This window comes from Eulemur rufifrons, chromosome 18 (genome assembly GCF_041146395.1).
Source record: "Eulemur rufifrons isolate Redbay chromosome 18, OSU_ERuf_1, whole genome shotgun sequence".
Taxonomy (NCBI): domain Eukaryota; kingdom Metazoa; phylum Chordata; class Mammalia; order Primates; family Lemuridae; genus Eulemur; species Eulemur rufifrons.
The window spans coordinates 2485238-2508717 of NC_091000.1; the positions used below are offsets into that span (position 1 = coordinate 2485238).

General features: G+C 37.2%; 1 protein-coding gene across 1 annotated transcript in view; it reads right to left on the reverse strand.

Moving 5' to 3' along the window:
• Positions 1 to 1455: 1455 nt before the first annotated feature.
• The window catches only part of NEK1 (NIMA related kinase 1), a 117674-nt gene continuing 95649 nt past the window's right edge, over positions 1456 to 23480 (reverse strand). The window contains exons 31-35 of the mRNA XM_069493756.1: positions 14171 to 14322; positions 9083 to 9288; positions 7216 to 7346; positions 6566 to 6698; positions 1456 to 1933 (exon numbers count right to left, since the gene is read on the reverse strand). Of these exons, the coding sequence (XP_069349857.1) occupies positions 1920 to 1933; positions 6566 to 6698; positions 7216 to 7346; positions 9083 to 9288; positions 14171 to 14322 (636 nt within the window). The 3' untranslated portion in view covers positions 1456 to 1919. The remainder of the gene's footprint in view (positions 1934 to 6565; positions 6699 to 7215; positions 7347 to 9082; positions 9289 to 14170; positions 14323 to 23480) is intronic.

Consider the following 23480-nt stretch of genomic DNA (forward strand, 5'->3'; position numbering starts at 1 on the left):
ACAAATTTAGATATGTCACATTTTAATTTTCATTCAGTTCAAAATATCTTCTAATTTTGGCTGTGATTTCTCATTTGATCCATGAGTTATTTAGAACTGTGTTTAGTCTCCAAATATTTGGGGATTTTCTAGAAACCTTTTCTAAAAATGGATTTAATTAATTCCATTGTGGTCAGAAAACATACTTTGTATGACTTGTATCATTTAAAATTTCTTGCTACATTTTTAGGTTCAAACTGTGGTCTCAGTAAATGTACACCTGAAAATATTCTTTACTGAATTACATGAAGTGTTTTATAAATGTTGGTCAGATCTAGCTCACTGTTTTCCTGAGTAGCTAGTCTGCTGCTTGGTACACGTGCATTTTTCATCTGCAGAATTTCTTTTTTTTTTTTTTTTGGAGACAGAGTCTCGCTCTGTCGCCCGGGCTAGAGTGAGTGCCCTGGCGTCAGCCTCGCTCACAGCAACCTCACACTCCTGGGCTCAAGCGATCCTCCCGCCTCGGCCTCCCAGAGCGCTAGGATTACAGGCTGAGCCACCGTGCCCGGCCTACCACCTTTCAAGTGCAGAATTCAAATGTCCTTCTATTAAGAACAATGCTCTGTGTAAAAGCATTCTATTGAGAAAAGTGCTAATAAATAAAAGACAATCAATGGTATACTTCAGGTGGTAATAAAAATTTAATAGCAATATCATAAAATAAACATATAAAAATCAAGTATTTAGTTTGGGATGTTAGAAATATTAATCATATATATAATAAATTCAACATAGTGTTGATAGTGCTGCAAGATAAGATTTTATTTTTCAAATTACATATTATGCAAATCATAATGCTTTGTACTTGGAGTTTCAAAAATTTTACTTTTATTACAAAAACATCTGGACTGTAGACATTGCTAATGAAACCATGTAATACTTGGCATACTGCAGTTGAAGCTGTGAGACCGTCATCTCAGTGACTTAACTAAATCCTCTCATAATGGAAAGAAGCACAAGAGGCAAACGTTCCCCAAAGGAGGAGTGTTTGCCTAGTTACCAAAACTGACACGGTGTCAAAACAAAAATGATTCCTTTGTCCTTTTTAACCTCATATTGTCCTTGAAGCACATGCATGACAGGAAGCTAAAAACCAAAAGGCAACTTTACTAGGTAACATTTAACTAAGTAAATGTTAAAATCCACAGACTAATTTTAGATATAATATTACTGGTTCTGGTCCTTAATAAGATATAGAGGCAATAAACCAACTTTTTAAATATTGGGAAATATAATTTTGCTATGCGTTCATAATCCAATCTTTTAATGATTTCTAAGACTTTCTATAGCCTGTTTCCACTGAGCTAGCTGAGGAGACACACTGGTTGGAAAAGGACTTGAGAATATAAACTTTAAGGCTAAAAATTCCATCTTCAAAACATAGACTTAAACAGAGCCCTTGACAAAGTTATTTAATGCAGAATTGCTGGCCAGGAGGATGAAAACAAGTGCTAGACAGAAAAAATGGCCATGTTTAAAGACGCACATGGAAACCACAGGCAGGGCTTTCATGACACAGGTGACTCCCTCAACCCGAAGACACCTGCTGAGAGTCAAAGTTGCCTGTTGCATAGTAAATCTTCAAAGCCACTGAGTCCAGTTCTGGGTCAACGTCTCTTATGCTTTGGTTGGATGATTTAATAAAGTATATATTCTACAGGATTTAACTATGGAACTTGACAGACAAAATAAAATAGATAAAATACTAGAATCTTCATTGCAAAATGGTATGTTTCTCCATCTTTTTCACGCAATAAGCATACTCTTCTTAAATCTGATCACGTTTTATAAAATTGTTGTATTTCCCACTGACACTTGTTACTCTGATGAGCCAAATTCAATCCTCCCACATAGGTGAGGGTTAAAGAACGTTCTGAGGATTATTCATCATTATCTGTAGAAAAAAGAAACAAATTAACCCCATTTAAAATCAAGCTGTATCTACTTAGTAATAAAAAACATTAATTCTTTTTCACACTAAAGGAAAAGAGCTTTAATGTGGTTTTAAACACATTTTTTACTATAATCTCATATACTCATTGTAAAATATTCACAATATACAATGAAAAGTAAAGTGGGAGGCAAAAATCACCTATACGCAAAAGATAACAAATGTCATTTTATATGAACCCTCCCCGATTGCTTTCCTCTGCAAACACAGATATTTTTAAAAGTTACACCAAAATGCAGTTTTGAAACATGAGTTTTTCCACCTAACACACACAATGAATGGAAAGGCAGATAAGCAAGATAAAACGTTAATGTTAGAATCTGGGTGGTGAGTACACAGATGATCACTGTAGAGTCTTTCAAACTTTTTCATATGATGAAAATTTTCAACAAAGTGTTAAAAAGAATAAAACATGGATACATTCCATGTCAATTTCAAATCTGTATAGTCTTCTATTTTACGGATATGGAGTAATTAAATTAACCATTCCTATTTACAGACATTTTGGTTATTTCCAATTTTTCTTTATTTTAAAAAACACTATTGAATGAATTAAACAGACTGCTTTTAATCTTCTATAACAAGCATTATCTTCTACATTCTAGCAAAAGTGATCTTTCAATAAAAATCCAAGTGTCATGTCAAATCACTGTACGACTTAAAATCCTTCACTGGCTCCCTACTGCCTCAGAAAAGAACCCATCCTCCTTCATATGGACTGTAAAGCCCTTCAGAAGCCTCTTAAATATGTCCAGTCTTACCAAATTTCATTTCCCATCTTCCTCGACTGCCCCCATAATTTATGCTTTAGTGACACCGAATGGCTTGTCGTTCCCCCGCTACAACGTTTTGTATCCTCCCATGTGTGAGCCCATGTATGGACACGGGGCAAATTCTCACTCATCTTCCCAAATCCAACTCTGACGTCCTGTCCCCTAGGAGGAGCTGCCCTGCCGCCACCATTTCATCCAGGATGGTTGTGTCATTACTTAATGCAACTCACATACATTTTATTGCTTCCAATGTCGCACTTATCACTCTGTACTACAATTTACTTATGTTTTAAAATTACAAAATATTTCAAATCATCAGAAAAGAAATGCAGACACATGTACATGATATGTGGAATTAATAAAGTTAACTCTTGGCCGTACTGGTTTGGATTATTAAGGAAAACATGACAGACAGAGAGCACCCTTTCTCAATCTCACTGCATTCTCTTCTTCCCCGGGGCGTTTTCGGCACCATGAAATTGATGTGTATACTTCTCTCTCTCAGTTTTCTGATTTTATTTTTATTACATATATGTACATCTAAATAAAATTGTTTTTAAATATTATATACATGGTATCACATACTACTTATTCAACCATCGTGTTTGTGGGGCTCATCCACATTGACAGATGGAATTAGTTCACTCATTTTAACTGATGCCTAAAACTTCATTACACAAACACAGCTCAATATTCTATCTACAATGAACACGGGGCGAAGGTAGATATTTCCTTCTTAAGAACCTACGAGCTTGGGCTGCTAACGCCAATGCTCTACATGGTGGCCTCTGCCAGCTGTGCTCCTTCTCTCCTTGTGGAAGAATTTATTAAGAATAGTATTAGGTAGTTTACACATTTTACTGGCTCTATTTGACTTTTGACTCTGAATACTACCTAGCTATGGACTAAGTGACATTAACTTTGTCAACAGCTACAGTTATTGACGTTTACTTATCTAACCAGCACTGTCACAGTATCAGGGTTTTTTTTTTTTTTTTGAGTCAGAGTCTCGCTCTGTTGCCCAGGCTAGAGTGCCGTGGCGTCAGCCTAGCTCACAGCAACCTCAAACTCCTGGGCTCGAGCAATCCTCCTGCCTCAGCCTCCCGAGTAGCTGGGACTACAGGCATGCGCCACCATGCCCGGCTAATTTTTTCTATATATTTTTAGTTGTCCAGCTAATTTCTTTCCAGTTTTTAGTAGAGATGGGGTCTCGCTCTTGCTCAGGCTGGTCTCGAACTCCTGAGCTCAAATGATCCTCCCGCCTCGGCCTCCCAGAGTGCTAGGATTACAGGCGTGAGCCACCGCACCTGGCCAGTATCAGGGGAGGTGAATAGTTGAGGCTGTTTTCAGGCCTCAGATACTTTCAGTGAAATAGAATAGAAATGAGTTTTAGACAGTCTTCTTTTAAACTTGCACCTTAGTGACCTGGTATCACCTTTGGGTGAACTAGATAAAAATTTCCCTACTCCCTCCCTTCGGTGGCCTCCCCTTCCTCCACACAGAGAATACAAGTGCGTAAGCACCATATGCAGGTAACATGGTCTTTCTGTTACCTCCTGGGAAAAGGAGTGGACTAAAAGACTCTGTAAGATAACTATGCGTGGGATCTAATTACTTCCAATAAGAAGGGCTCCAAACCAGTCATTCTAAATCCAGTCACTGTCTAACATTTCTCTCTCCTATGATTAACAATACAAACAGCAAGTTAACTTATTCAGATAACTCAGTGTACACTTCATAAATAGTTACTATAGTAGGCATATTAGTAAGTTATAATATTTTATGGGCTGTACTAAGATTTTTAAAAAGATTGCCAGGGTAGACTTCTGGTTTTAATTGCTTTACATTGTTTTTTCTAGGGTAAAGGAATTACTGCCATGCTCTGTGATACAAGGCTTTGGGGTCTTCATCTTCTTTTCAGCTGTGTGCTAGAAAAAAATCCAATATTGCTTCTTAAGGGGTGTATTAGCTTAGCCTGATTCTTGGCCCTCTGCAGGGGAATGGCCTTCCATGTAGGCATGTGTTCTCTGGAAGCCACTCAGCTGTCAAAAGAGGGGTGTCAATATTACCTTGTGAATCAGTTGATTGTTACAGTTCTCCACTTAAGGGGCAAAGCAAAATAAAAGCTCTCCAGACGCTTGTCAAGCAAAGCTGGCCCCCAAGCACATTGCTGCTGCTGACTTATGAAAAGCTGTGTTGAAACAATACTTACGGAGAGCTGCCTGAGGATGAATGGTCTGAATGTGAACAGAATTGGTTTGATATGCTCCACAGATTTACTTAAATGGAATCCTCCTTGGACTTGTGCCATTAAATTACACCAGATATATTACAAGAAACAGCCCCAGGAAATCCAAATATTGTAAAAATTACTAAGGATATTTTTCATTCCATTATAACACTGTTTTATAAGATGAAGCCTAAGATCTCAATAAAATCAGGAATCCACAGGTTCTGGATAATGTTTACATTTTATATTTTCATTTTGATGATAAAATAATCTTTTAATATTTAGAAACATAAAATATCTGTTTTATACAAAACTAATAATTCACAACTGACAAAATTTTCTAAGACTTGAGTTTTTTAATGGGGTCTATGGATCTTGAAATCTTGCACTTGAAAAAAAATGTTTTCTCCCTTAAAGGGACCCATGTATTACTCAACGTGGAGGAACACTGTATGACAGTGTCCTCTTCTTAAATACAATGGGAAAATTTTTCCTTTGGTTTCAGTACCAAAAATAGCTGGCCTATTGTTGTCTTAGCAACTGACATTTTTTGTCTTATGAATACTGTGACTCATGTAATTAATTAGGTTTCCTGCTTTCCTAGAAAGACCGGCACCAAATCTGTGTCCCGTTTTCAGAAAATGCAGAAACCTTTTGAACATGAACTTTGTCTTCTTTCTTCATTCCTGGCTCATGTTATATCACTTGCACTCATTTGCCCGATACATTGACTTTCCCAAATATTTTTTTAAAACTCAATTTTATCTTGTACTATATGTATTTTTAAACACCATCTTAAACTTTTTTATATGCCTACGCAAAACATTTTTTGTATGGAATGTAAATAAGTTTTATAAAAATTTATATTGCTAAAATTAAGCATAAACATTTAAAACCCTCAATTTTAGTCTATGAATTAAACCTTTAAAGCAGTATGATCAATTTTTTGGCAAATAATCTAGAAATGAATTCTTGTTGAAAAGAAAAATTTTTTTAAGAGACGGAGTCTTGCTCTGTTGCCTCGGCTGGAGTGCAGTAGCGCTATCAGAGCTCACTGGAACCTCGAACTCCTGGGCTCAAGTGATCCTCCCGCCTCAGCCTCCTGGGTAGCTGGGACTACAGGTTCATGCCATCATGCCCGACTCTTGTTCAGAATTTTACATATTGCTTTATGTGCCTAAAGTTTAACACTACATCCTTGATAAAAATTATTCTAATTTCTAGAGATGCCAAAATAGAATACGAATTACTCTAATTTCTGGAGCTTTCCAAAATCTGCCCAATAAGATTTAAAAATCTCATTCAAATGTTACTTATAAATTAAATTTAAAAATATTGACTTAAAGGACTTAAGTCAATAAAAGTAAAAGACAGATCAATAAAAGTATATGAGAGTTAATTTTATAATTGAGTAAAAGTAATAGATACAGAAATAAGAAATCTAATATAGAAATAAAGAAATCTAATATAGATTTCACCAAAATGGGTGGGATACAAGCTGGTTCAATTCTATCTGTCATCTTCTTTTTCTCACGTTTACTGAAAATAATAAGACATGTGAGGAAACCTTACCTTCCTGATAGGCTCCATCTGCCATGACTAAATGAAGAATCTTGGCGTAAAGATGCTGATGTTCATTTCCCAAAATATTTTGAGCTATTTTTGAACAAATTTCAATATTTTCATCTTCATCTTCATGAATAGCCTATACCAAATTCCCAAATATAAATTAACATTTGAATAATTTTCTCTAATTGGAGACTTCACTTTTTACTTAAAAGAAATCTAATGACCGATAAGGATCAACATTTTCTAGTACTCAAACAGAGCATATTTTAAAAGCAAATTTTTTTTTTTTTTTTTTTTTTGAGACAGAGTGTCGCTTTGTTGCCCTGGCTAGAATGAGTGCTATGGCGTCAGCCTAGCTCACAGCAACCTCAAACTCCTGGGCTTAAGTGATCCTCCTTCCTCAGTCTCCCGAGAAGCTGGGACTACAGGCATGCGCCACTATGCCCGGCTAATTTTTTCTATATAGATTTTTAGTTGGCCATATAATTTCTTTCTATTTTTAGTAGAGACGGGGGTCTCACTCTTGCTCAGGCTGGTCTTGAATTCCTGACCTCAAGCGATCCACCCGCCTTGGCTTCCCAGAGTGTTAGGATTACAGGTGTGAGCCACCGTGCCCGGCCAAAAGCAAATGTTTTAATTGACATTTTACTGACCTTTATTTTCTCATAAACCTCAAAGAACTTTTCAAAGCCCATTTCTTGCTCCAGGTGAAGTCTCAGTTCCTCTAAATGGTTAAAGACACTGTCATACTCAGATTCGCTTGCAATTTCACCATCACTGTTATCTAAAAACGTAAAATAAAAAGAAGATATTTTATGATTAAAAAGTAAGACTGAACAATTCTTACCTTAATAGACTAAAATTCTATGACAAGTCAATAATGCCACTGAAGTAGACTACTTCTACTTTTAATATAAATATTTTTGTCACTATAATATTTGTCACTTATATAGGTAAGCAAAATGTATATAAATCTGTCTCAATAAGAATGTTACTTTGGTAATCTTTTATAGACATAAATAGCAAATCAGGTTAGAATAAAAACATTCTGACTGAGTGTAGTGGCTCACATCTGTAATCCTAGCACTCTGGGAGGCTAAGGCGGGAGGACTGCTTGAGGCTAGGAGTTCGAGGCCAGCCTGAGCATCATAGGAAAACCCCATCTCTACAAAAACATAAAAATTAGCCAGGCATGGTGGTGCACACCTGTGGTCCTAGCTACTTGGGAGGCTGACATGGGAGGATCTCTTAAGCCTGGGAATTGGAGGATGCAGTAAGCTATGATCATGCCATTGTTTTCCAGCCTGGGTGACAGATCGAATCCCATCTTGAAAACAAACAAATAAAAATCCCTAGTGATGTCATTCATTTAGTAAAAAACAGAAAAAGCATATTTCTGTGTTCTGGCTTGATGTGAACAACCCTGACTATTTTTTACAAGTTGATAATAAACGTGGGCTATAACATGAAAAAGCATGCAGAAGGCAGACAACCTAAGACACCCTTCATAAAATTTTAGGGAAACACTTAGAAAGGATTATAAATGCCCGATATATTTTGTTGTGTACACGCTCCAGATACTTTGAAAAAAAATCATTACAGAATCTTTTCTTTTCACTATTAGCTCTTCTTTCCAAATAAATGTTATATAGTTATTGAAATATACAGATTTTCTATGCATCTTAGGGGCAATGCTATGAACAAAGAATAGTTTCCAAATTAAAAAAAAAGTGATAAGATTTTAAAAACTGCTTTCTGTATTAACCCTGCTGATTAACCACTACATGTGGAAGCTCTTTGTAAAACATAAAGTGGTAAGAAAACTAAGTTATTATTTTTATTACTGGAAAAATAAGAAATGGAGAACAAAGAATAAAAATGCTTCAAAAAAATTGCTATAATCTAATGGGGAAGAAATGGAAAATTTAATGGAAAAGAAATGGAAAACTGTAAATTTGTGTGAAAATGAAAAGAATGAAAAAAGGGCAGAGACAAGGAAGCACACTTCAGTTTTATTTAACACATTAACTGCCGTGTGAGTTGTATTTAACTCCAGCCAGTTTTGAGCCTGAGGACTCAGCACATGTAACTCCCACGTCTGTTGACCTTGGCAGCTCCTTGCTGTGCAGGCAACTCGCGCTGCCATGCTGTAGCACACATGGTACGTGATGGGTGCCCCCTGGGCAAAACCCTGCAATGGGTTTGTGAAAATTTTGCTTGTTGATATGTTCTTACTGTTGCAATTAATATTGACAATTTAATTGCATGTAACTCATGTACAGGAAATAAAAAATAATAAATTTTTCATTAAATTAGAAAGGATTGTTTTTTTTTTTGAAGTTTTTATTCTATTTTTGTAAAAAAAAAAAACCACCGTGGCCCCAAGGAAAATATTTTTTTTTTCCAGCGTGGCAGTCAGTATGTTGAAGCTGGAAATGGTTTATATCAGATACCGAAAAAATACACTCCACTTGAAATGTCTGTACACGCGGAAGGAGGTCTACGGCCACGATCACGCACCCGAGTGCCATTCTTCGTTTAGCGCACTTTCACTGCTGGGGTTGTCATCCTCCTCCGCCAGGTCCGTCCCATCGCCAGTCTGGTCCACATCACTGTTCTTGAAGGTCGACTCCTCCTCCTCGCTGTACTCCCCAGGCTGCTCCCTGAGTAACTGCTCCATGGAGGCCTGAAGCTCTTGTAAATCCGTGTCAGTTTCTTCAAACACACTGAAATTTAAAAAGTTAAACTAAGTATCACTATAACTTTACCTTATTCTGACATTTTACTTCAACTCAATATGCAGGCAGTCCCTTCTACTTAAAAGTACTAATAATAGATAAAAAGAAATCTGAAAAAAACCTGTATTACTTTCACCAAGAAACTGAGGATTAGTACGTTGATAAATACAGCACACAATGCACATATTCTGGAATACCAAAGCCAGAAGATGACTTGTTTAAAATGGTCCTGATTTGCCAGAGAATCACAGAACTATCAACAGTATTCACTGCTTAAATTTTGAAATAATGTTTGATATTTTAAGAGGTCAGACTGTAGAGGTTTTTTTACTTGCTTTCTAAAACAAATATACTCAAAATATTTTTCTTTTACATAGTTTCGAAATTTTCAAAATCCTCATGTGGGTTTTATAACAGTTGTACACTATACAGAAGGCTTTCTATATTTTAGAAACAGAAATATGTAGGGAATTGTATGTTCAGGTTAACAGGATGATCCAGTGAATAAAATGGTCACCAGAAACCTTATCTTTAGATGCTTTTTTTTCCCCCTAAAGCAACAGCCATTTATTGAGCCCAACAAACGTGCAGGCTGGCAGTTTGGCCGAAGTTCGCTTGGACAGTTCTTGCGGTCCGGGCCAGGTATAGCTGAGCTTCACTGGGTTCACTCATGCACATGCTTGTTCTTGAAAATGTTCTAAAATACAGAATAAGTAGACTTTCCTGTATAATTAGAATATGCTAACCATCACAAACTTCACGGGAGTAGCCTGTTTACAAGGCATTGGTTGCATATTAATTCTATTTTCATGGGATTATAGATGCTAGAATGAACTATTTTATACAAATAATACCTTACATTTATATAGTACTTTAGTTTATTAAGTAGTTTTATCTTATTATTTAAATTTTATCCAAACAAACCTCACTTTAGAGACATGGAAACTATGAATCAAAGTGTGTAAATGACTTGCTCAAGCCCACACAGTCAATAAATGGTAAACAGAGGACTGAAATGTGGTCTCTGATCACTCCTCTAACACCCAAGAAACACACTCATGGACTTTTTCCCTCTTATGATTTGCTTCTTTCTTTCTCCTAAAGTGGCATACAAATGGAAAAGTCCATAGTCTGAGAGAGTTAATTGAGATTTTAGATGTCTGAAGACTTGTGAAAAAGATTATGTAACCAAATTGAGGATTTTGTCTACCAAAAAAGCAACGTCAAACAGGACACCAGTGCTGATTAAGGCCTTTCTAAAAGTTTAGACCCAAACCAAACATTTACTAAAGAACTAAAATATAAATGATATTACACAAGACCTTCAATAAAATTTCCATTAATAGGAAAAGTAAATTATCTTTTTATATAGCAATAACTTTATTTTGTACTTGTGTGTAAAACGCCTACAATTTCTACTTTATAGAAGCTATAGAAAAGCAAAGTAGCTAACTAGAATGAGAAAAAAGTGTCTAACCTCTTAGATCATCCCACTAGTAGCATTTAACTTAATGTCTACTTACAAGACTAACTCAGCAGGCACACCTGCTATGAACTATTACTACAATGACTAAACATTGACCTGCTGATAAAACCTTCTAGTGGCTAGCCTAGAGGAAGTCATGCTCTCTGGAGAAGGAATCTGTGGCCTCTGCAGATGGTATTCAAAAGTGCGGCTGCTAAGCCTGCCACTGTAAGAAAAGTATGAGAAAATTAAGATCTTTTATGAAATGAGCACTCAAAAAACTTCAAGATACTTAAAAATCTGGTCCTTAATTCACTTTTTAATTGGCTTTCTTATTATAAAACCTTGAGTGAAGTTTGGGGCTGGGTGTGGTGGTTCACACCTATAATCCCAGCGCTTTGGGAGGCAGAGGTGGGAGGATCACTTGAGGTCAGGAGTTCAAGACCAGCCTGGGAAACACAGTGAGACCCTTTCTCTACAAAAAAAGAAAAACAAGAAAAAAAAATTAGCCGGGCATGGTGGTGCACACCTGTTGTCCCAGCTACTTGGGAGGCTGAAGCAGGAAGATTACTTAAACCCAGGAGTTTGAGGCTGCGGTGAGATATGATGACACCACTGCACTCCAGCCTGGGCTACAGAGAGAGACCCTGTCTCTTAAAAAAAAAAAAAAATACATAAAACCATGAATAAAGTTTGGATCTAAAGAAATTTCCAAAGAAAAACATCAAGTGAAATTTTCCTATATAAATGTGAAATAACTTACTTTAAAAAATAACTTAGTTTTCAAATTTTCCAATTAATCCTAAAAGCTTCTAACTTAAATTTTAAAATAAAATTCTGTCATCAACTAGTAATTAAAAGGACACAAGCCACAAATAAGCTATAGTTCATGCAGATAAAAATCAATGATTTTATAAAAATTTGGGGGAAAAAAATCTGTTACCTAGCACTTTGTCGACAATAAAGACGCTGAATGTTGTGTTCTCCAATAGAGTTAATAAAAACACAAAACTAAAGTGCTTAATATCCACAGTCAAGTAGAAGAAACAAAGATAAAAAGGTAACTTTTCTTCCAAATTGTGAGGTCACTGGTAAAAATCTACAGGACACTACGAAAAATGGGAAAAAAAGGGCAATGTTTTAAAAATAAAGTCTCATCAGAAATTTATGAAGCAAGGTGCAAGGCTTAAAAAAACCAAAAACCCAGAAAATAAAAGGTGCCAGGTGCAGTGACGCTGGCTCCCTCACAGAGCAGAATAGGTTCAACCAGTCAAAGTGGGACTTCCTTCTATTAAAAGGTGGAGGTAAAATGCAGAAACTTAGGGTCAAAAAATTTTACAAAATAAACATACAAATTCTAATATTTTATAACTTATTCTGCAGGTGATTTGAATACACTGCATCTTCTTGTACATTTCATTCCAGGGTACTCTGGCTATATGTCCCCAAAGAGTCTGTACCATTGGTCTGAGGGGCTGAGAGGGCCGGCCAATGCGGAAGAAGGCAAAGGAGGATTATCATCTAAGGGGCCATCATTCCCCACAGCTCTCAGAAGCGTTGTTGGTTAAATTTGCTTTCTGGATTCCAGATTCCCTACGAATTACGAAGAAAGGAATTCTGCAAAAGCAATAAATTATATGCAGAACACACAGCACTCACACACACAAACAGGTCTACCTGCTAACTCCCCATTGCCACGGCTTTGAAATCCTACATGGCACGTGGACCTTTCAGGTCATTTTCCTAAGGAATCGTTAAGTACAATCTTATATTGCTTAACAACAGGGATACGTGCTGAAAACGCACCGTTAGGCGATTTCATCATCGTGTGAACATCATAGAGTGCACTTACACAAAGCTAGATGGTGTAGTACAGCCTAGTACATATAGCTTATTGCTCCTAGTCTACAAACCTGTACAGCGTATTAGTACACTGAATAATGTAGGCAACTGTAACATAGTAGTAAGTGTTTGTGTATCTAAACATATCTAAATATAGAAAAGGTACAGTCAAAATACAGTATAAAAGATAAAAAATGGTATATCTTTATAAAAAATTTAAAAAAAAATGGTACAGTACAAAAGATGAAAACAAATGGTACTTACCATGAATGGAGTTTGCAGGACTGGAAGTTGCTCTGGGTGGGCGGGTGAGTGAGTGGTGGGGGAATGTGAAGGCCTGGGACATTACTGTATACTAGCGTAGAATTTATAACCACTGTACACTTAGGCTACACTAAAATTTTGTAATTTATAAATTTTTCTTTCTCCAATAATAAATTAACCTTAGCTTAAAGTAACTTTTTTACTTTATAAACTTCTGAATTTTTAAAAAACTTTTTACTCTTTTATAATAACATTTAGCTTAAAACACAAACGCATTGTACAGTTACATAATTCTGTCAGCATTTTCCTATTTTTTTATTTTTATTTTTTACTTTTTAAACTTTTTTTTGTTAAAAACAAAGACATGAACACACACATAAGCCGAGGCCTACACAGGGCCAGATCATCAGCGTCACTGTCTTCCACCCTCATATCTTGTCCCACTGAAAGGTCTTCAGGGGCAATAACAAGTGTGGAGCTGTGGTCTCCTACGATAACTCCGCCTTCTGGATTCCTCCCGAAGGACCTGCCTGAGGCTGCTTTACAGTTAACTTTTTTTTTTTTAAAGTAGGAGTACACTCTAAAACAATGATAAAAAGTATAGTAAATACATATACCAGTAACATAGTTGTTTATTGTCATTATCAACTATTATGTACTGTACATAATTGTATGTGCTAGACTTTTACACGACTGGCGGCACTGTAGGTATGTTTACACCGGCATCAGCACAAACACGTGAGTAATGCATTGCACTATGATGTTATGACACCTACGACACCACTAGGAGATTGGAATTTTTCAGCTCCATTATAATTTTATGGGACCACCATCATAAATGCCGTCCATCGCTGACCAAAATATTGTTATGTCGTACATGACCGTATTAATGACTTCACCATTTCCCATTGCAACCCCTATGTCATGTGGTGTTCCACTGTTACACTGTCATTATCCTGCTAACATTCATTCATCTAACCAGTATTTATTAAACACCTACCACGTGCAAGCCAGTGTGCTGGATGCTCAGGAGTGTGTAAGACAGTGAACACAAAGGGAAACCATTTTCTTATCTGCCTGAAGTGCGATTAAGTTACTATAGTTTTTAGAGGCAGATATACATTATCAAAATTTGCATGACTGTACTTTAAATAAGTTGTAAAAAGTAATGGTGTAGGGAAAAGTTAGCTATAGATCATTTTTTAAAACTGTTTAGAGTCAGTCATCTTCTCCAGAACCTTTTCATATAAATTCAGAAATTCTGTTAATGCTAGTATTTATTAATTCTATTATGCTTACATGTCTTCAGAATCAGAAGGTCCTTCTTTAATGTGTTCATCTTCGATTTCCTCTATTTCAAGATTGTCTCGACGGACATCTCCTACAGTGGGAACGTCCATCAGGGTTCTGAACAGCTTTGAGAGATCTGGAAGTGAACATGTCCTCAACATCTAAAACAAAGTCAACAGATTTCTGATTAGGAGTGAGAAAATTAAAAATGAGAAAGAAAATTAGAGCTAATAATAATTTTGTTATTATACATATATTTAGAGCTAGAGGATTCAAAGGTGACTTGCCCTAGGTTAGGATAATTCTTTCAAATTTCAGCTCAGTATTTTTTCACAGAGGAAATGAAACTTGAGTTATGCTTGGATTTTAACACATAGGAATTTCCTTATATCACCTTTAAAAGACAGCAAGAGGCATTTATTGAGGAATATATGTGGCGTGGGATTGGAAATCTGTCAGGAATCAGGCAGTGCTAGAAACTGCCCATTCTCTCCTCACTCACAGCCCACACTGTCCTTCTCTGGTGGTATTTCTGCTAAGCGTTTCTCTCACCTTCCTGTGGTCAACTCTCCCATTACAGTCCTGCCCAAACGCCGCGGTGAGTTAGTCTGAAGCTTGGATAAGCACCATCGCACATAACTGGTGGCCCTTTGTATCTCTTAAGCATAAGAAGTTGCTGGTTAGCCAGTGCCGGTCTAATCACAGGTCTCCAATCAGTCCAAAAAGCCTAAGCTTGCCTCCCTGAGCTTGGGGCTGTGAGTGGAGCCTGTCCCACTAGAAGCGAAGGCTGGGAGGATAAGCACTGATGTCAACGCTGAGAATCATTTGTCACAGCAGTGAGAAGGAACTCAGCCAACTGAGCTGAGAAAAAAACGATGCACAGTTGAGGTGCTGAAAATTTGAATCTGTGTTGAGAAGAATAGAGATAATAGAAATAGCCTCTGTCCATCAACCTGTCAACAATTAGAGTGTGAGGGACAGACAGGGCTCTGAAACAAATAACTAAATACATAATCTCTGGCCTGGGTTAACCCTAAAGGAACTCAGAGATTTGAAACACGACTCAGGCACTAAGAACCCTTCACCAGATGGGAGACTGTGAGGAAAACACAATGTTTAGCATATTAATGAAAATTTATATACTTGGCCAATGTTATTGGTACAATCTGTTTTTGAGAATAAAAAAGAAAGATTTCCATTATTTGAACATAATTTACATATTTATAACACTCAAGGGAAAAAAATCATTATGAACTACAAGTTGGTGAAGATGGTAAAAACACTGCTGGTTAAAGCACTTAATAAAATGGTACTGAAAGTATTTCCTTTGCTGAATTTCCCACTTTACAGAACATACACTTTACTTTCCCACTTTACTTTCTTTTGTAGAATTTATACTTTACTTTTTTATTATTTTAATGGTTTGAACCACATATGTTATAAACCAACAGTAGGTAGCAGTAACAGTTTCCTTAGGTACTGCTAATCAATAAATAAACAGCACGTGTGCATTATATGCTGATATTCGAGGGGACTACTCAAAGGAATACAGTATTTTTTAGGTTGAGATAAATTTTAGCTAGCCCTGGTAAAATAATTTCAATTCTAGTTTATTCCTTTCACTAACTAAAATAATTGTCATAAAATAATACAGTTGTAAAGAAATTTCAAGTGGTCATGTAATTTGACAACTTACCTCTTGGAACAGGTTTATACCTGCCCACAAATCCAACAGCTATCAGTTGGATAAACCATTTATGTTCATTCACAGTACTCCTTGATACATTATTAAGTTTTAAATAAGGTATTCATCTTCAGTCAAAAAACTTTTATATAAGAACCTTTTCAGTAGTATATTTCCGATTCTACTAATTTTTTTATGTTGTTTAAACAATATTCTATAGTTTTAACATCCACAGAAATCTTTCTGAAAATAATGTCTGAGATCTTGTAGTTTTTATTTTTTTGAGATTCTTTGTAACATGATAATTTATACAGCTAGCATTTGGTACCATTATAAAGTTAAACAAGAGAGAAATATTTTAGGAAACCTGAAAATATTTTCTTAAAATGTATGTTTCCTTCACTTTTTGTTGTTCATTAGTTCTATTTTTCTCAAAAAATCAAGAGAACCACATAAGATAGTGAATGAATTAAGTACTACCTGTATTAACAGAACTTCAGATCAAATTCTATTTAAAAGATTCTGTTAACTTTCTTTCATGTTTAGTATTTTTATATAAAATTATGAATTAGTAATACTCTATTATGAAAAGGTTTATGATGGGCACATTCATTTAGCCTGTTCACTGCAATTAAACTACAACACCGCTCCCTCAAAATACCTCCTACAGATATTTTCTTACTGCAACCCATAAACCAAGTTATTAATAAAAATGGATTTAAAATATTAAATTATTATGAACCATTACCAAAGGCAAAAATTATGGACATTATCTAAGCATGGATATTTTACCAAATCAAAAGAAGACATTTAAGGCACATTCACTATTTGTGAATCGGAAATTGTATGTCAATCTTTTTTTTCCACTTTACATTTGCTGTGACAAGAAAAGCAATTCTCAGGTTTTCCCTGAGGAGATCGGTTTTCCACTCCGCGCCCCAGGAGGCAGAAGTAACAGCAGATACGAACTTCCCGCCGTCCCCTAGCAGGACGCACGCACTCCGTGGCCAGCAGGTCTGAGAAAGAGAGCGGGAAAGGGAGTGTATTTTATCACCAGAGCCTTCGCTCCAGTATGCCTTTCAGTCGTTCCTCTTCCTCACTTGAGGGGACAGTGAATAAGGCCGGAAAGAGAGCTCATCCGGTCCTTCCCAGGCCTGCCTGCCAGCGGTGCGCCCTGCTCCGCCTGCCGCCTCGCGGGCGCACACGCAGGTCAGGCCCAGGCCGCCGTCCGCGCAAGGCGGTCCGACTCTCAGTCTCCCTGCTGCTGGAGCTGGATGTGTATAAAGTTTGAATAAGGGTAAGGAAGTATGTTCTGCAGACTCCAAAACTGCCCCAAGGATTAGCCACTGGAGGAAAAATATTAAAAGGCACGATTTCGGGCCAAACTGAAGTCACATTTTCCAGTAGAGCTTTATGAGAAATAAAACTGATATTATGATCATGACGACTGATTGACTCTTACGTCATTTTCTTAAAAGGCTGCAAATCTGAAGTGGGGTTGGGAGATAATTATCTATCTCAACCTCCTTCAGGTTTCATGGGATTATAAATTAATTGAATCCTGAAAATGTTACTATTTTTAAAAATTTGATTGGAATATATTGATAATTTCCCTTTATAAAATCATAACAAATGCAAAGTTTTGATTTGAATCTTTACAGATGTACGTTGGACTGTAGAGCATTCACTACATTATGAAAGTGTGTATCCAGCCAGGAGCAACCTCTGAGGAGTAACTTTTACACCTGATGACTAGTGGTTCCTGACGAGGAGGAGGAGGAATGGAGCCCACTCAAGCCACCTCTCTTTACCAGCTTGTTTTGGTTTTTCCAAGTTATTTAGCATCATCTAGTATGCAGTATATTAATATTTTATCAGTTATAGTCCCCAATTAGAATGGAAGCTCCATGAACACAGGATTTCAGTCTGTTTTCCTCACTACTGTAAGGAATGGCACTTGGCACATGGTAAATATTTAATAAATATCTGTTGACTAAGGGAAGCTACTTAAATAGCTGGACACAGAGTGAGAAGTGGAGGGGTGGGAAACTCCAAAAATGCATTCTGGAGCCACCTGTGAGGATAACCAAACATCTTTAACCAGTTTGCACTTTTGAACAAACAGCTTTCTTTAGAGAAGAATAAAACACCGTATCACTGGCTTTAAACTGCTCATCACCTGTTTAACACCTTTGCTCCTTCTGAAGATGGAACAGAGTTCCCCTAGACTGATGAATACTTGTAAAAGCCCCCTTATAAAAGGTTTTTAATCAAAACTCACCACTGATGAATTCTCCCTAACAGGACAGAGAAAAGGAAAGTTATGTGGTAGAGAATGAACTTTAAACAATGCTTCATGATTAACTTCTACCGTGGACTTCTCTGCTTACACCTTCATTAGAACAAAGCTGTATGTGGCGAGGTATAAAGCAATATACGTAGAGACAGTGTCTAGCTGACCAATGCATGACACCCGGAGGTGATTCAGCAAATGTTTATTGGGCACTATCATGTGTTAGACAACGCGGGCACAACAGTGACTGAAAATACACCCCATTCTTGCCTGATGATACTTTTAGGATAGAAAAATATCCTGACTCTGGTAATTCTGAACCTACAGAGGTTATCACCACAAGACTGGAGAACAGCTGTAGAACGTGAAGGATAAAGGCATCATCTAAATTTCACGAATCACTGATTTCTGCTGGAATGAGACTGAGGGGTAGGAAAACAGGTCGGGGAGAGAGAGACTGACTGATCGAGATTGAAAGTCTCTTAAAGGGAACTCACTGAGTAAACAAATATAAGGCAGGGACTCCACGTTTTCAAAGACTGCTCTGATCTGTGGGCTGTAAACTTTGCCAATCTGTTCACCCTAATTAACACCACAGGTGGGTGGTATTACTTTAGTTTACTCAAAAAAAAAAAAAAAAGCAACTCCTTCAAACTACAGTTATTAATTTTAGAACATAACACCTAAGTTTTATACCATGTTCCTCTATAACAAATTCCAAGGTTTCCCAGGCAAGTTTTCACTTTTTTTAATTTATGGAGAAATATGTGATGAATGGTAAGAAAGCACAATTTTTAATAAACTTTAATCAGTCTTTGTGTGAAGAAACTGGATCAGTCTAATACTCATTTCATGTTCCTAACATGTCCCTCAACATTGATACTGACCCAACTATGTAACATTGGGCAGGCTGCTTCGCCTCCCTGCATCTCAATATCCTCATCTAGAAAATAGGGATAACAGGATTTATCCCACAGGGTCACTGTAAGAATTAATTCTATGTAGAGCAGTATCTAGCATACTATTCATACTATTAGCCAGCTAGTTATACTAATAATTAGTACATTTTTAGTAGATATCTTTGCAAAACCAAAGTAGGTGGGAGCTGCTTCCCAAGAGGTAAAATACATATAAACAGTGCAAGGCTGTTTTCTGACCTCGATCTACTTTGCTTCCATTTTAATGAGTTCGAGTCCTACATCCCACCAGTAACAACAGGAAGTTCAGCATGCTCTGTATCACTCTGACAATGTCCTATTTTCACTGACTAGGCATGGACATCATTGAAATTCAGTACTTCTCTTTAATTACCGTCAGAAAGTAAAGTAAAAAATCATATTAGTAGCCTCTTTCCAAAATTTAATTGGTTGCTATCCAATAACCCTATACAGAAAAATTAGCTTATTTAATATTTATGAGTATATTTGACAAAGTGTTCATAACATCAGTTATTCAGAAAGGCATAGCACTCAAAATTAGACATTTCTTGGGAACATTATTAATATTTTTAACAGTCAAGGAGGGTGGCATATAACACACTGTAAACACTTTCTGGTCCCCAGTGAGGTCGCTTGTGCTCTGTGGCCGTGTTTCTCAAGTGCGGACTGTGACCACCAGCAGCAGAATTACTTACGGCGTGTGCCAAAATGCATGTTGCTGAACTCTGCACCAGATGTATTAAAACAGATGCCCTTAGATGTGGGGTGTAGGAATCTGCATTTTACACACTCTAGATGATGCCCACATTAAAGTTCTAGAATTAAAGCTCTATGGTTCAAAACAAATTGGTCACTAATCAGTGCTGAATGAACAAAAAAGCTTTCATGAAGAAGCTCTAGTTTTGACTGGATATTACTCTGTAATCTATCTTCAACAAAAGTGGCTGGCCACCCAGCCAGACAAGAGTCTTCGTTATAGTCATTTTCCATCACAGGCTACCAATCTTATCCTATCCTCACCTGATTTCTAAGTGATACAGACCTTTTATCAACCAACAACACAAAGCACTGCGTGGCATGCCTTTGCAGTACCGGCCACTAGTAATCGTTATTCAAAGCCATACTGCAAAATGTGACTACTTCAAAGACACGCAGCTTATTCACTTGATAACTTAGAATCTTGTTCTCATTACATAAAGAAAATAATGAGAAAACCACAACTTTAAACTATTTTATTTTGGCTTTTTACAAATTTACCTTCAGTAATCTCCATTTAAGTCCTTTTTTTTTTTTTTTTTTTTTTTTGAGACAGAGTCTCGCTCTGTTGCCCGGGCTAGAGTGAGTGCCGTGGCGTCAGCCTAGCTCACAGCAACCTCCAACTCCTGGGCTCAAGCAATCCTCCTGCCTCAGCCTCCCGAGTAGCTGGGACTACAGGCATGTGCCACCATGCCCGGCTAATTTTTTCTATATATATATTTAGCTGTCTATATAATTTCTTTCTATTTTTAGTAGAGATGGGGTCTCGATCTTGCTCAGGCTGGTCTCGAACTCCTGAGCTCAAACGATCCGCCCACCTCGGCCTCCCAGAGTGCTAGGATTACAGGCGTGAGCCACCGCGCCCGGCCTCCATTTAAGTCTTATACCCTCATTTTCACCAGGTCATTTTATTATAACTACCTTATAAAATCTGCTGTATTTACAGTAGAAATGGCATTAAAGTTATCATCTATTACAGAATTCACTGGCCCTTATATAAAAGTCCAGAAGAGAAATCTCTACAGAGAGATGAGCCAAGAAAAGCTCTTATTCCCCCAAACAACTTATATTTTCTCCCCTCTGAGAAATATTACATAGTTTATAATTCTCTTTTCGTTTTGACTACCATAGAGATAAATCTTATACTCAACATTAACAAGTCCATATAATAGTTGCTAAAGGCTTGCTGATTTGTAATGCACATTCTCTAGTACAATTTCCATATTTGGATATGATCTTTAGTCCTTCTGGTTTAAAGCAGCGTATAAGTAAATAAGTAGCATCAAAGGAGGAGCAGGCTTCTGGTCCCCCTGCTTATCCCCGGTCATCACTCCCAGCTCCCCTGACGGATGGTGGCAATCAAAGCGTCGCTCTGACGGCTGGTCTTACGTGACCCGCTCAGCCACCAATTACCACCTGTATGGCTGCTTAAACATGTAATTCAGTTTACCATCATTACATTTTAGTTTCTGCAAAAACAGCCATTTAAAGTACATTAAAAGAATGCCTTAGCACCACGACACGGCGTGTGTTCCGGAACTCTATGAAGATGTGCCTGACGAGCCACCCATGAAGTGCAGGGCAAAGGGGGGTGTGAGAGGACAAGGGAGGACAAGAAGAACTGCCCAACTCTCATCATCTCAAGACATTTTCATCTTTTATTTGGAAAAAGAAAAGGAGACTTTTCTGGGAAGAGGGGAAAGAGTCCCACAAATCTGAAAACTATAGCTTGTGAACAAGAAAAACTCGAATCCTACCTCTTTCACACTTTAGTTTTAAAGAACTAGTTGCAATTCCTCAAACACAGGGTGCTGTCCCAAGTTCTTTTCGTTAATGTTCTCATGTCCCATCCACCAGGCAAATTTCTCCTTCAGAAACCTTTCTTTGTTCTAAGATGGACTTAAGCATTTCTTCTTTAATGGTCCTACTATCCCATATTCATTTCTCCAGTACAGGAATTATCACAATGCATTATAAGTGTTTTTCACTTATTTGTTCCCTCTCAAAGCTGTGAACACCTTATCCTTACTGCAAACCTATGAATAGCACCCAGCATATAGCGAGCTCAATAAATATTGGCTGAATTAATGCTAAGGATCACTTATGCCACCTTAAAAACTTGAAAGAGACAAATGTGGTAGACGACATTTGCAACAACATTCTCAAGGTAAATACAGTAAGTTTCCTAGAGAATTTCTCATTCTGGCAACAAACCAAGTTGAGGGCAGAAAGGTATACTAATACACATCTTATTTATGACGAATCATTTGTGTCTCAAATAAATTTACGGAGGTAAGACTTTTTAGTTCTAATATTCTTATTATTTCACAATAATGCCTTTTAGAAACCAATTTTTCATCTATATCAGATATTCACAGATTAAGCACATTCAAAAACATACTTTAAATAAAATCACTGTAGTAAGTGAAGCTGAAAAGCTAAAGACTGCTCTATCAGTCTCTTGCAACTACTAAAGTAGCATGTCCTGTAACTGTAATTTTCCAACCTGATGCCCATGATGATATTTAACACTTACTGAGTACTCACTCAGTGCCAAGCATGCTCTAAGGGCTTCACTTATATTTTCTTACTTCATTCTTTCAGTAACTCTATGAGCAAAGGACTGTTATTTTTTTTTTTTTTTTTTTTTTTTTTTTTTTTGAGACAGAGTCTCACTCTGTTGCCCAGGCTAGAGTGAGTGCCGTGGCGTCAGCCTAGCTCACAGCAACCTCAAACTCCTGAGCTCAAGCGATCCTCCTGTCTCAGCCTCCCGAGTAGCTGGGACTACAGGCATGCACCACCATGCCCGGCTAATTTTTTCTATATATATTTTTAGCTGTCCATATAATTTCTTTCTATTTTTTTTAGTAGAGGTGGGGTCTCGCTCTTGCTCAGGCTGGTCTCGAACTCCTGAGCTCAAACGATCCGCCCACCTCGGCCTCCCAGAGTGCTAGGATTACAGGCGTGAGCCACCGCGCCCGGCCCAAAGGACTGTTATTATAACTACCTTACATATCAAAAGTGAGGCACTTAAATCACACAACTGAAAGTCTTGAGCTAGAATATGAACTTAGCAGTCTGATTTCTTACTCTTTTAATTAGGAATATATTTAATTTTCATTTATTCACTATTTATTCAACAAATATTTATTGAGCACCCACTATATTGTAGGTCCTGGGCTATACATAGGAATGTATACGGTGGTAAACAGTAAGGTTCTTGACCCGAAGGGGGTCATGTGCTGAGAGAGACAATAAACAAGTGAGTAAACAAGGTAGTTACACTTTGAAATAGCAGCTATGTAAATAAGGTAAATAAGTAAGGTAATTACTTAGGATGGCAATTACTGGGGAAGGAAACGGAGCCCAGGCCTGGCCGAGAGGAGACTTGAACAATAAGAACAAGTTACAGTGAAAAGAGCAAAGGGAAGTTCATTCTAAGCAAAGGTAACAGCAAGCGCAAAGTCCCTAATGCAGTAAGGGGCTTGGTATACCAAGGGACAAAAATGAAAAGAGTTAGCATGAGCTAGAGAGAGAGGTTTTAAGATGAGATGAGTTGGTCAGTACCATATCAAACCTGTAGACCATGGTAGAGCTGGAAAGTTATTCTAAAAGCCGATTATAAAAAGAGTATACATAATATCCTAT